This window comes from Phocoena sinus, chromosome 10 (assembly GCF_008692025.1).
Source record: "Phocoena sinus isolate mPhoSin1 chromosome 10, mPhoSin1.pri, whole genome shotgun sequence".
Lineage (NCBI taxonomy): Eukaryota > Metazoa > Chordata > Mammalia > Artiodactyla > Phocoenidae > Phocoena > Phocoena sinus.
Genome location: NC_045772.1, coordinates 98,145,324 through 98,159,448, shown reverse-complemented (window position 1 = coordinate 98,159,448; position 14,125 = coordinate 98,145,324). Strand labels below are relative to the sequence as shown.

General features: G+C 50.5%; 1 protein-coding gene across 1 annotated transcript; it reads left to right on the top strand.

Moving 5' to 3' along the window:
- Positions 1-4,865: 4,865 nt before the first annotated feature.
- Positions 4,866-6,556, top strand: KCNA1 (potassium voltage-gated channel subfamily A member 1). Its single transcript, XM_032646038.1, has one exon. It carries the CDS (start codon positions 4,866-4,868, stop codon positions 6,351-6,353), a length of 1,488 nt encoding a protein of 495 aa, XP_032501929.1. The 3' UTR covers positions 6,354-6,556.
- The last annotated feature ends 7,569 nt before the right edge of the window (positions 6,557-14,125 follow it).

The window sequence follows — 14,125 nt, the reverse complement described above, 5'->3', positions numbered from 1 at the left end:
CCTGCCATCTCTGTTTTCAAAATGTAATCCTATTCCTACCACTATCTTCCTTGTTTAAGCCAGCTTTGTTTGTACTACTTGATAAACTCCAACCTCGTGCCTTGTTTCTAGGAGTCAGAATAACCTTTAAAAATGGCAAATCAGGGGACTCCCTGGCGGTCCAGTGGTTAGGACTCTGTCCTTTCACTACATAGGGCCAGGTTCAATCCCTGGTCAGGGAACTAAGATCCCACAATCCACGTGGTGTGGCCAAAAAAAGAAAAAAAAAAAGGCAAATCATATTGTGTTACTGCACGGATCCAAGTCCTCCAATATCTTCCCATTGCAGTCAGAATAAAATGAAGTATTCTTAAAGTAGCTTAAGAGGCCCTGCATGAGCTGGCCTCTGCCTACTTTTCTGACCTAGTTTTTCCAACACTCTTCCTTGGTCACTTCTTTCCAGCCTCTTTTGTTTCCCAAATATGCTGAGCTTGTCCTTGCCTTAGAACCTTTGCATTTGCTCTCACATTCGTCCTTCTGGTCTCCCTGTTCCTTGACCTCTCTCTTCTTGAAGTTCTTTGTTCAAATGCTACCGTTGCAGAGAGACCCTTCCTATCCATGCAAACCTGTATTTGTCAGTCTGTATCCCCTTAAAAAATTTTTTTTACCTAAATTATAATGTATGGCTTATTTTTTTTTAAATTTATTTAATTGAAGTATTTGCTTTACAATGTTGTGTTAGTTTCTGGTGTACAGGAAAGTGATTCAGTTACATACACACACATATATAATATATATGATGTATATATGTAGTTTTTAATATTCTTTTCCATTATGGTTTATTACAGGCTATTGAATATAGTTCCCCGTGATGCACAGTAAGACCTTGTTGTTTATCCATTCTGCATATAATAGTTTGCATCTGCTCATCCCAAACTCCCAGTCCATCCCTCCCCCATACCCCCTCCCCCTTGGCAACCACAGGTCTGTTCTCTATGCCTGTGAGTCTGTTTCTGTTTCGTAGATAAGTTCTTTTGTGTAATACTTTAGATTCCACCTACAAGTGATATCATATGGTATTTGTCCTTCTCTCTCTGACTCACTTCACTTAGTATGATAATCTCTAGGTCCATCCATGTTGCTGCACATGGCATTCTTTCATTTCTCTTTTATGGCTGAGTAGTATTCCATGGCATATATCCAGATAAAACTTCATTCGAAAAGATATATGCACCCTATGACCCTATGTTCATAGCAGTACTATTCACGATAGCCAAGACATGGAAATAACCTAAGTGTCCATCGACAGATGAACGGATAAAGAAGATGTAGTACATATATACAATGGTTTATTTGTTAATTGTCTGTCTCTCCCACAAGAGTGTGAGCTCTAAGGGGTCTGGGACCTCATGCCTTAGTTATTACTATGTCTCCAGTGCTAGAGTTAGGCTGACGCCTAGCTGGAGCTAAGCAGATTGTTGAATAAATAAACAACTTCAGACCCTTACCAATGGTGGGCTTGCATCAAGAATGAGGAGTTCCTAGCTCAGCAAATTTCTTCCAGTTCCACGGAGGTCCAATCTGGCTCTAAAAACATCTTTCAGGGATGTTGAAAACCTGCTGATCTTATTGCGCCCCCTAATAACCCCCTGGGTTTAGGAACCTGGGATCTCATCCAGTCTGTAAATCTCTTCCACTAAGGCAACCTCCCAACGCTGAATCAGGGCAAGCGCATCCACATGAGGCTGGGGAGATGACAGTCTCAGAAACCTTTAAAAGGAGGAGGGGGGCTACAGGCAGAGGGAGGTACAGGAGCAGCGTAGGAAGCCCCGTATCGCTAGGACAGGGTCTGAAAATGCGTATCAGATCTAGTAGTAGGGTGTTCTCAGGGCTGCAGCAGCCTCCGGCAGCAGTAGGAAAGAAAACAAGGGACTTGACAGCATTGCAATGCAGAGCTTCGTGGGTTTTTGTTTTCTTTCTTTCCAATAAAGCAGTAGGGTGGAAAGGAAAGGAACCGCGGAGTCAGTGGGATACAGGAATATGTGTTTGGAAGGTGGGGAAAGGGCAGCCCTTAATATGGGAAGGCGGAGTTTAAGAGAACTCTTTGTTTGTAAAAGGAAAGCTGGGCTATGGCTCCGGAGGAGTGGAGGGAACAAATACCTATTTTTTTCTGAAAGGAATGCTGGAGTCGGTATCTGGAGGAGGGACTTAACTAGTTCGGTACCCAGGATTGCTGCACTGCCTGGGTGCGGGGCCCGCCGAGGCCCCTGCTTCTCACTAGCCACAACAGAGTGGGGAGGATGCAATCTTTCGGTTTGATTAAAGAGGTGGGTGGTGTCGGCGGGAGGCTTCGCGGTCGCGGTGGTGCTAAGGGGTGGTCCCAAGGCAGCCGGGGAGCCAATGGGCGGCGACTCCGGGCTCCTGCAGCCTCCTTGGAGACTCGGCCGCAGTTGAAGTACCGGAGCTGCTGGCTGCCTTCTCTCGCGCTGCAGGCGCCAAGGCGCAGCGCCTCTAGGGGCGCAGCCGGAGCCGCACTCCGAGGGCACCGCGCACGCCCCCGGCTCCTGCTGCCCTGCGCCTCTGTGCGGACCCTGTCCCCGAGAAGCTGCCAGCCTTGCAAGGGGCCTTGGGAAGGCCTTAGGCCGGAAAAAGAGGCTTCGGGAAGAGGGACGTGGGTGGGAGGTGGGCAGGCGACTCGCTTCTCAGATTCGTTCCAATTAGCACCAAGTTGGCAGACAAGCGCATAAACCCACGAAGCCTTTGGTTTCCCACAAGTCACATTCTCAGTATTTCAAAATAGTCTGATCGCAAGAAAACTTCAACTCCCGTCGTAGGTCAAAGGGGGACACACTCTCAGCACCACTGCCTCGCAGTAGCGCGACGGAGAACAGACCCGGGTGATCCTCAACTGCGGAGCCCAACCCGAAGTCCGCATCTCGCCGAGGCCGGCGGGGACAAGCTGGGTCTGCCCTGCAGAGCCCCCTGCGGGAGCGGCCGGACAGCGCGCGGAGAAGCGGATTATTGTGGGACTGCACAAACAGCAGCCCATCAGAGTAGTCGTGCCAGGAACACCACCGCCTGCATTGCGTCGGACCTGACCATTTCCGATGTGAAATTCCCGGAAAGGTCGCGGCAGAGGACCGTGCTTGTGCGGGGCTGTGGACCACAGGGAAGGAGAACTGGCGGTCGGCTTTTCTGGCAGGAGAAGGAGAAAGCCGTGTTGGCAAGGGTGGGAACTGAATGACAGCCCCCCCTCTGCCAAGCCACCCCCTCCTATTTTCCATCTACCTCCTCGCTCCCGCCCTCCCCCGCCCTCCCCAACCCACGCCCGGGTGGGCCAATCGCTGCTCCGCATTCCGGGCGCTTTCTCAGGTTTCTGCTGATCTTGCAGCGCCCAGAAATGGACCGAGCGGACCCGAGCCGCACGCACCCTGCCCCACTCGGAGCTCCGAACGGCTCCCGGCGCGCCGCGTAGCCTCGCCGAGGTCCGCGCGGGGTGCGGGAAGCCGAGGGGACCTGCGAGGCACGGAGATCCAGGCCCTTGCTCGCTCGCCTCCTCCGGGATCGAATCAAGGGCTCCCACGGTGTTGGGAGGGGGCGAGAGCGCTCCGCATCGTCATTCGCTTCAGAGCTCGGGAGAGGGTGGCATTTCGCTTTTCCGCCCCGCAGCCTCCGGAATTGCCCGCACCCGGGAGCGAGAGCGGCGTCTCCAGGTTGCCGGCCACGGGCGAGAATGGGGGCCGGGAACGGACATTTCCGCCGTCGCTGCCCAGTTAGGCGAGCGGCCAACTGAAGGAAAGCAGGACGAGGTGCGAGGGCGGCGCGGTGGCCCCGGCGCCCCTCGGATGCTGTGGCGGCCGCGACTCGCGCCCGGGTACCGCAAAGGCGACCTGCCGCATTCCCGCTCGGGCTCTCCGCCGACTCAGCACCGCCCCTGCGCCAAGCCGGCTGGCCAGGTAGGGGGTTCCCCGGTCCGGGGCTGCAGAAGTGGGGCTTGGGGCGGCGGGTGAGGGGAGCCGGGGGCGCGGGGATGCTGCCTGGACCTGGAGCTCCGCCAGCGTCTCTGGGCGCTTTTCCGATCTCTAGTTTAACGAAGTTGTAAACAGATCGGCTGTTGGGCATTGGGGAAAGTGGGATGGAGGAGCCCCAAACTTGGATTTCGGGTGTCTGCGTGTGTCTGTCTGCGTGTCTGTGATATAACCCTAGCAAAAGTCTCGTGCTTTCTCAAAAAGCTAGAGGTCTGTGCTCTTCCGTGTCTGTGGGTCCGTCCCATATGAACGCTTCTGATCTTCTGCCCCCGTATCACTTTCTATTTCTCTGCAGCGTCCATCGATTGCCCCGGTGGGAGCTTAGAAGGCGGCAGGCGAAGAGGGCTAGCAGGGGGGAGAGCCGAGGAGAAGCAGAGGGGGTGGCAGGCGAGGGCATCTGCCGAGCTGGCTCTGCCCCGGGTCCTAGGAGGGCTCGCGGAGGGGAAGGGAGGCCAGGGCGGCCCCCAAGCGGTGGCCCGGTCCGCTAGAACGGCGCTGCGTTAAGGCACCTCGGAGCAGGAAGAAACACCAACCCTCCTCCCATCGCCACCCCCAGTCCCCCCACCCCCACCCCAGTCCCCACCCCGCCCCGGAGAAAAGCTGCACCCGGGGCGGCAGGCGAGGGGGACTCCAAACTGAGAAACAGGCGGGGGGGTGGAGACGGTCTCCAAGTGGCAGATCCCTCCACCTGCTGGCTCGGAAGCCCCGCCCCCTGAGCTCGGAGGAGCCGCGCACGCAGGTGGGGGGGGCGCGCGGGTCCCCCCCCACCCCGCCTCCCTCGCCTCTCCCCGCCCCGGGCCCGCCCCGGGTCTCCCGCCGCCGCCGCCGTCGCCGCCGCCCCCGCCCCCTGCCTCCACCATGACGGTGATGTCGGGAGAGAACGTGGACGAGGCTTCGGCCGCCCCGGGCCACCCCCAGGACGGCAGCTACCCGCGGCCGGCCGAGCACGACGACCACGAGTGCTGCGAGCGCGTGGTCATCAACATCTCCGGGCTGCGCTTCGAGACGCAGCTCAAGACGCTGGCGCAGTTCCCCAACACGCTGCTGGGCAACCCTAAGAAACGCATGCGCTACTTCGACCCGCTGAGGAACGAGTACTTCTTCGACCGCAACCGGCCCAGCTTCGACGCCATCCTCTACTACTACCAGTCGGGGGGCCGGCTGCGGAGGCCGGTCAACGTGCCGCTGGACATGTTCTCCGAAGAGATCAAGTTTTACGAGCTGGGCGAGGAGGCCATGGAGAAGTTCCGGGAGGACGAGGGCTTCATCAAGGAGGAGGAGCGCCCCCTGCCCGACAAGGAGTACCAGCGCCAGGTGTGGCTGCTCTTCGAGTACCCCGAGAGCTCGGGGCCCGCCCGGGTCATCGCCATCGTCTCCGTCATGGTCATCCTCATCTCCATCGTCATCTTCTGTCTGGAGACGCTGCCCGAGTTGAAGGATGACAAGGACTTCACGGGCACCGTCCACCGCCTCGACAACACCACGGTGGTCTACAGCGTCAACATCTTCACGGACCCCTTCTTCATCGTGGAAACCCTGTGCATCATCTGGTTCTCCTTCGAGCTGGTGGTGCGCTTCTTCGCCTGCCCCAGCAAGACGGACTTCTTCAAAAACATCATGAACTTCATCGACATCGTGGCCATCATCCCCTACTTCATCACCCTGGGCACCGAGATAGCTGAGCAGGAGGGGAACCAGAAGGGCGAGCAGGCCACGTCGCTGGCCATCCTCAGGGTCATCCGGTTGGTAAGGGTTTTTAGAATCTTCAAACTCTCCCGCCACTCTAAGGGCCTCCAGATCCTGGGCCAGACCCTCAAAGCCAGTATGAGAGAGCTAGGGCTGCTTATCTTTTTCCTTTTCATCGGGGTCATACTGTTTTCTAGCGCAGTGTACTTTGCCGAGGCGGAAGAAGCTGAGTCGCACTTTTCCAGTATCCCCGACGCTTTCTGGTGGGCGGTGGTGTCCATGACCACCGTAGGATACGGTGACATGTACCCTGTGACAATTGGAGGCAAGATCGTGGGCTCCTTGTGTGCCATCGCCGGTGTGCTGACAATTGCCCTGCCCGTACCTGTCATTGTGTCCAATTTCAACTATTTCTACCACCGAGAAACCGAGGGGGAAGAGCAGGCTCAGTTGCTCCACGTCAGCGCCCCTAATTTAGCCTCTGACAGTGACCTCAGTCGGCGCAGCTCCTCCACCATCAGCAAATCTGAGTACATGGAGATCGAAGAGGATATGAATAATAGCATAGCCCACTTTAGACAGGCCAATGTCAGAACTGGTAATTGCACCGCAGCTGACCAAAACTGCGTTAATAAGAGCAAGCTACTGACTGATGTTTAAAAAGCCAAAAGCAAAGAAACTAAAAAGCCCCCACTTAGCAGCTTGAAAGACTTAAAACACCAAACCAAACCAAACCCCCGGTGACCCAGGTCACTCCTTGTAGATACTTTACTAAATAGTCTTTGAATGCTCTCTCGAACTGTCGATGCATTGTTGCATTGCCAGTGTCTGGGGGTGGCAAACCCGAAGCTTTCAGGAGCCATGAAAAGAGAAACTATTTTCATTGTATTAAAAAATGGGAAAAGAGAGTGTATTTTCTAAAACTGGTTTAAAATCACTCAGTCCATGAACTTGTCTAGGTAACGTAAGGTTCATATGCTTCCCCGTTTTTAATCCTTGGTGGCTTCTTTAAATTTTTTTTTTTTTCCTTGAGCTAAGAATCAGATGATCGCTTAGAAATATAAAATTAAAATTTGCATGGGACTCCGATACGAAATCCTGGCAAACGGCACAGCGCATCTTAGGATGGTGCATCAGATGTATTATGTGTAACGTGATACACCAGCCGAAATGGGCAACGAACAGACGTTTTTACTTTGATCAACCGAACTGCATATTCCAAGGTGAAAAAAAAAAAATTACTTAAGACTGGTTCACCGAGCACCTTAGAAATCGGATGCTGGGCCTGGTCTGTAGGGATTTTTCCCTCTGCCCCATTTCCTTCTGATTCAGACTCTTCTCTAAGAAAAAGTGATAACTGAATGCAAGTCATCCATCCGTCTGCAGTGCTGCTACGATTCTCAACTGCAGATGTGCCCAATGGGCCTTTTCTCACCAGTCCTGCACCCTGAACCCCGGCCTCCAGAACTGGATGTAAAACCTTCGCCTCCTTATTGCAACAGAGCACAAATGAAACTGAGTGTAAAAGCATGTTTGAATCTGATCATAATTTCTTTTACAATCGCATGCCGAGAACGTTAACTCAGACAGTAGAGGGTAAGCTTACTTTGGAATCGATTCTTCTAAAAATAGATCCTTCTTCATTTGCGTTCACCAAAAGTGCACTCCTTCATTTACGAACTATTTTTATTAGTAAATAAAGTACTGTATTTAAGTACCTATGTTAGTCAGCCGGGAACAGTAGCTTTTTGGAGCTCGAAGCATGTTCTCGTATTCAGCATTATGGCCGACTTGATTAAGGTGTACCTTGAATTAATTAGTGCATGATTAATTTAATGTAAAAACGTTAAAAAATAATAAAAATTATGTTTGTGGGATGAAGGGCCCAAAAGAAACAACGGGGGGGGGTAGGGTGGGGGGGGCACTCAGTCAATCTTCCTGCCTTTGCTCAGGGAAATGTCAGGTTTCTGTGCAGATGTAGGCAGAGAGAAGACCAACATGCCCATCCCTTAAAGGGAAGCTCTGTGGAAAACTTAAGTTATCAAGGTATATAGAGCAACACCTAAGAACACGTATTCTTTCTAGCTGAAGAGAAACACAAGCAAAACAAACAAACAAACAAACAAAGGTGCAATACTGCATGCTTTTTGGTGCATTCTTAAGATGTAAATGAAAATGTTTCTCCATCGTATGCGCCCAGAGCAGAGCTGATTTCTTTTTGCAGTCATGATTTGCAGTCTGCAGAGACTTCGGCCCTCCCCCTGAGGCTCCCTGAAGAAACGCAACCAATTGATTTAATAGTTGCTTAGTGCCTTTATCCTGTACCCACAGCGAACTGCAGAAAGGGCCTCCATTAACACAGCTGAGAAGTTATGTAACACAAGGGAGGGAGGCTGGGGCACAGATATTTCGCTTTTCCTTTTTCCACCCTCGCTCTCTCACTTCGCACTGCGGGGACACCGCGCCATCCTGCGCCCCAGACAGGAGAGACCCGGGAGGGTGCTCTCTGGCCGTCCGCTGGACTCGGTCCCTTTGGCAGCCAGACGTGGGATGGAAACTGGGGCCCGAGACCCATCTTTGAACTTGACACGAACCTCGAACTTGTTTTTTCCTCTTCTCTACCAGAAGCCACTATAAAACTCTTGGGGAATTTGTTTCCTATCAGGGGTCACTCTGGACAAGCAAGGCTTCCTCGGGTCCAGGCTCACGGTCCTGGCGTCGTTCCATCCTCCCCCTCTGCCTGCAGAGGCACGTTGCCACTCTGACAGTCTGATCTCTGCAGGCATCGTTGTGGACGTGGGAATAGTCGGTTCAGAGTAAGCTCTCCCGGGCCTTCCCTCCCGGCCCGCCCCTTCAGCTAGTTCCTGGGATGCTCCTGTGAGAGTCCCATGCTGGCAGCCACCTCGCAGGCTGAACATCTAACTTCTGTCGCCCCTGGCACCCAGTCCAGAGAATGGCGGGGACCCTGTGCTTACCAGAGAGAGAGCCACATCACCTGGGCCTCTGGAGGCCAGCAGCCGCCCACCGACGGGGAGGCACTCATAGCTTTTTGAAGGACCCAAGGTGGGGATCCTGATTCTGCGCTTAGCACGTGGCTGCCAGCTGCTCACCGTCTTTCATTCCTGCGCTGCTGCTTCTGGAAATCTTCCCCGTGACTCCGCCACACCTCCCATCCTAGCCTAGAACGAGCAGTGAGGCAGTAAACCTAGACACTAGAGTTACGCCCAGGCTGGCTGACTCCTTTGAAAGAAAGAACGTGGAAGTTTTATTTTCCTGCGCGGCTTCTGTGAATCTGTGAGACAGACGTGACACACACCAAGGAAGACAGGGGCCAAGGACTGTACGGTGTCCCACCGCAGGGCATTCAATCCTCCCTGTGGTGTCTCCTGGAACCTTGACTCATCCTGGCTTTTCCTCTCCTACCTGCTCCTTAGTCTCCCGTTGGGAAAGAAAACGCCAACCTCGCCCACATCTCCGGGGATTGTCTTGATCTTTTATTTAGACTTTGAGGTCTAGGACACCCCGAACTTGAAGCGCTACCCTCTGTCAACAGCAATAATCTGCTCGGTACTGTGGGATCGGATGGGTCAGAGGATGAGAAAACAGGACCAGAACTGAAAAGCCTCACTTTGGCTACGGGGTACACCTGTCACAGCCATACGTGGCACTGGGTGGAAACTTGTGCATGTGTTGTTACGGGGAACAGTGCTGCATTGCAGGGAACCTGTCTGCCTGGGACGGAAGGAGCTGCTGTTATAGAGTTGGGTGGTCCGGGGAAAATGGAGGTCACTTAGGCACCTGGAGCTCATCAAAACCAAGTGAGTTAGAGGGGAGGACGGGAATTATCTGTGTAGCATAGGCATGCAGAGTTTGCCAAAGCTCTTTCCCCTTGCACAGGACTGAGCTGAAATGTTTTTGTGGACCTGAAGGTGCACTTAACAAAACTGCCTATTACGGAATGATGATCTTTTCGGTTTATTTCCTTGTATTTATTTTATCGGGCTTTTTACCTCCCCGTCCCCTTCCTAGGTCTTGAGCTTTCATGGCTCTTGTCTTGAATACTGATTTTCTCCAGAAGGAGAAGACTTCTGACGTGCCGATAGCCGTAGCTCAGCTCTTCTGGTGAATTGAGGCCCTAGTTCCATAGGGTGGCAGTGGAGGGGCTGGGTCACCCCGGGGCTGTTAGCCATCCCAGAATCTCTGAAGTGGTTAACTCAGCTCAAGTGATCTGAATTCGAGAGCCCAAAGACATTCATTTCCTTTGTCCTCAGATTCAAAGAAGACAGGTCCTAGCCAAGAAAGGCGTTTGTTTTTGCATCTCCTCTTCCCCATCTGTGCCCAGTCTTCTCTCACTACCCCCTGGAGAACTGAGTTCTAATTGTCAGTTAACACAGTTCTTCGGGAGCGTGTTAGCGAGTTAGCCTAGCAGAATCAAATAAACCGATAGCGGAGTCTTCTCCTGGAACACGGCTGGTGCACAGCCGTCATTTCTCTAAAACGAAATCGTGCGGTTGGCTTAGATTCCCCTATGGAGGCTGGACTCACTCGAGAATAAAGAAAAGAGAATACATGTAAATGGTGAGTGAGGAATAGATTTCTCGAAGTAGGAACTTGGTTTAGCCCATCAAGGGCCTTCTTCACGTTGTGCATAGTTCCAGAGTTTTCAAAGGAGTTAACCTCTGAGGAGCCAGTAGGAACAGATTCCTAACCCTCCCATTTAATATAGGAGACCTCAAAACACATGCTTTTTAAAAATCGAGTTCCTTGTTTGGTAGATGAAGTTGAACAAAATGAGAAAGAGAAGAATCCCCAACTTTTTCCCCCAGGAACGGCTCACTCCTGGCAGTGGGGAGAATTGGTGAGGGATAACCATCTAGAGTACAGACTCGTTAGGACATCAACTAATCAATAGCCATTTTATCTTCCTGCTTTTTCAAGAAAGGCTGAAGTCTTTTGATGTTTATGTTCATTTTCAGAAGACAAACGCAAATTTTTAAACCCGACACAACCCAAGTTAATCACCATCTCAGGAGGTGGCCTCTGGTCCACCATGCGGTGTACTAGTGCTTGTATTTATACATGGAATTTCAGGGTATACACAACCATGTCCAGCATGACTCAGGTAAACCTTTGAAGAATGTACGTTACTTATCATTTTTGTAAAGACACGAACAGCAGCTGAGTTGTTAACCACAACTGTTCCATTACCTTGGGTCACTGTGCGAACTCGTTCAGGGTATAGACGTAAAGTTTGGAAGTCAGGGGGTCAAATGCCAGTCTCTTTGCTCAGGCAAAATGACCCTGGGCTTTCTTGGGAAGCCCAGGCCTATGTGAAGGGGAGGCTCTGCTGCCCTCAAGACTCTTAGCTTTAAGGAGATTTGCAGGAGTTGCAGTGATTTTCATTTAGGGACTGAGTAGGAGTTAATTTTTTATGACGTGAGACTTCAAGGAGGAGAGAAAAGTTTTGTACCACAATCAGAGAAGGAGAAATAGTGTAAGGAAAGAAAGGAAAACGAAACACCAAATCCCTAGTGAGGTATTCCAGGTCAAAGCTGTCTCCTTTCCAACACCAACAGACATACCTTTCTTCTCTTTCCTGCACTGTTTAGAAGCCATTTTTTCAGTAGCTGTAGGTAGAAAGCATGGGCTCTATATGACATACCTCTAATCTTAAAGTCTTACCAAGGTTAAAAATCCCAATGGAATAGTCTTAACTTGAAGTGCACCATCAGGACAACAAACCATTTAAGCTGAAAAGGCGCTATTTTAGTTCTTGAGTTTGCCAGTTGCTGACACCTTGAGTTAAGGACGTGTCTCATTTTCACCTACTGTGCATTTCCCCTGCCCTAACCGTTTCATAGGTCGGGTAGAGGACACTGAATGTTACGAATTGAGAGCCTAATTGAAGCGCATAGTTTCCATCTATGCAATTTTACTTGCTTCTGTCACTTTACGATCTGTTCATATTTGGCATCGATTAAAGATAATTTTTAAGGATCTTAGCAAGGAATGTCCTGACTGGTTCTTTGTTTCTTGTGTAACTGGTCTTTCGGGAGCCCTTTCTCGTGAGGGTCTCTGTAAACAACACGGTGAATCCAAGATACAGTTGAAGCAACCTCATTTTCTTTGAAACTCATGGACTGTTCCTTCTGTACAAGGAAATACACTGAGGTGGAATTTTGACAATAACTTCTCCGTTGGGGTGGGTAGGATCCCGAGAGAGGTTGGAATTTGGCCTGTGCAAACAGTGGGGATAAAGCTTTGAAAAGAAAAAAAGGAAATGAGGCCTAAGGGACTAAAGCGATTGATTATATTTGCTTAAACTGTTTTTGATGTGAAACTGTATTCTTCATCCACAGCCCAAGCTTTTCAGGAAGGATAGTGGTGTGTGTGTGTGTGTGTGTGTGTGTGTGTGTGTGTGTGTGTGTGTGTGTGTGTAATAGTGCCGTGGTCTGACATCCAATACCTTGATAGTTAACACTGTGGTGTTAGAAGTGATTTTGATGTGGAAAACCAAAGTGATTCCTAGATGTTCTTTACGTATACTTTTCTCCATTAACATTTCTTTCTTCCTGTTTTTTTAAATTACTCATTGGTACATTTTCTTTTGATTCTTCCTGAGATTGAGAGGTTTTCTTTTCTTCCTTGTGAATATCACATTTTATACAAGCTCTTTACTGTCACAGGAAAGAGGGTTCCGTGCTTTATGACAGGTGTCTGTTATATGCCAAATGCCTTGGGTGGCTGGTGCATCGTCTTAGAATTGTATAGCATTGTGATAGTTTCAAATAGTAAGATTCGGAGATGAATCTTGCTTTTGCTGTAGAAGTGGCTACTGAAAGTAGACCACGGGGCTGGGCAGGTTGCCCATCATTTTTCTGCTGTGGTTGGAAAACAGGCAAGGCTGAGCTCTGACAGAACGGTAAGAAAGAGCTAGAACTACATCAATCATAGTGCGTAAACTAGCATTCACAGCCCTGAGTGTGTTTCTCAGAGTTCCGCCTTGGAACGGTCTTCTTGAAATAGAGGCAGACAGATCCATGTAGGTGCAGGGGGAGGGCTGTCCCTGGAATTTATTGTTTACAGAGCTTCAAAATGAAGTCAGGTCAGTTTTAAGGGAGGCCAACCAGGGGAGTCAAGAGCAGAGGGCTGATGCGATGTGAGCCCAGACACGCTGGGGAGGGAAGCTGGCTGGTGCTTCCTGCCTTCCGTCTAGACTTGTAGAGCTCCTCCAGGCCTGAGTGTTGGGGGACGGCGAGCCCCGAGGCTGGTCGGAGTGAGTCCCGCTGCGAAGTCCTATGCAGATAAGCCAGCGTGGTCGTGACACAGGACTGGAAAGCAGTCCTTTGAACCAGCTTAAAAAAGGATAATTGGAAAAAAAGAAAAAAACCCAGTTAACTGAAAAATTCTATTTAATTAATTGAATTAATGAATTAAATTCTATTTAATTAACTGAATCCAATATGCCATTGATTTTTAAGATGGTTGGCATATTTGAACATTGACAGAGAGAACATTGACAATATGACCTGCCATTGCATTGCTTCATCTCAATTTTATTTATTTATTTTTAATAAATTTATTTATTTTACTTATTTATTTTCGGCGGCATTGGGTCTTTGCTGCTGCACGCGGGCTTTCTCTAGTTGCGGCGAGCGGGGGCTACTCTTCCTTGCGGTGCGCGGGCTTTTCATTGCGGTGGCTTCTCTTGTTGCGGAGCACAGGTGCTAGGTGCGCAAGCTTCAGTAGTTGTGGCGCACGGGCTTAGCTGCTCTGCGGCACGTGGGATCTTCCCGGACCGGGGCACGAACCCGTGTCCCCTGCATCGGCAGGCGGACTCTCAACCACTGCGCCACCAGGGAAGCCCCTGGCAGGTGGATTCTTAACCACTGCGCCACCAGGGAAGTCCCCAGCCCAATTTTAAGATGAAAAAAATGTACACAAAACAAAAGGAGTCAATATTCAAATCACCGTGGTATGCACTTGAAACTAATATAGTATTGTAAGTCAACTTTTTCAATTAATTTGAAAAAAGAAAGGAATCTTCGAATTGATGAAGTATAAGGATTCTAATATATGTCCTCCCCTTGTTTCCTGCTGTGATAATGGGCTTGGATTCTAAACCCATTAAGTATGGGAGTTTCCTGAACCCTGGCTAGAACCTTTAGGGCTCCTTTGAATTATTTTTTTAAGCAACAGTGTTTTTGCTCAGTTCTGCCCTTACCTTAGGCTTTGTGCTGATACAGCGCGGTGTTCCCTGTCCTCATGCTGTTTGGCATCCAGACGTCATTTACCCAGTGAGGGCCTTCGATCTCATTATGTCTGGAAGGAGGTTAGTTCTTGCTCCACCCTCCCTTACCCCTTAATAGCAGTCCCTCTATTATGAGCCCTGCAGAACCTTCAGCAGCCCTTGGCATCCACCAAGTTAAAGG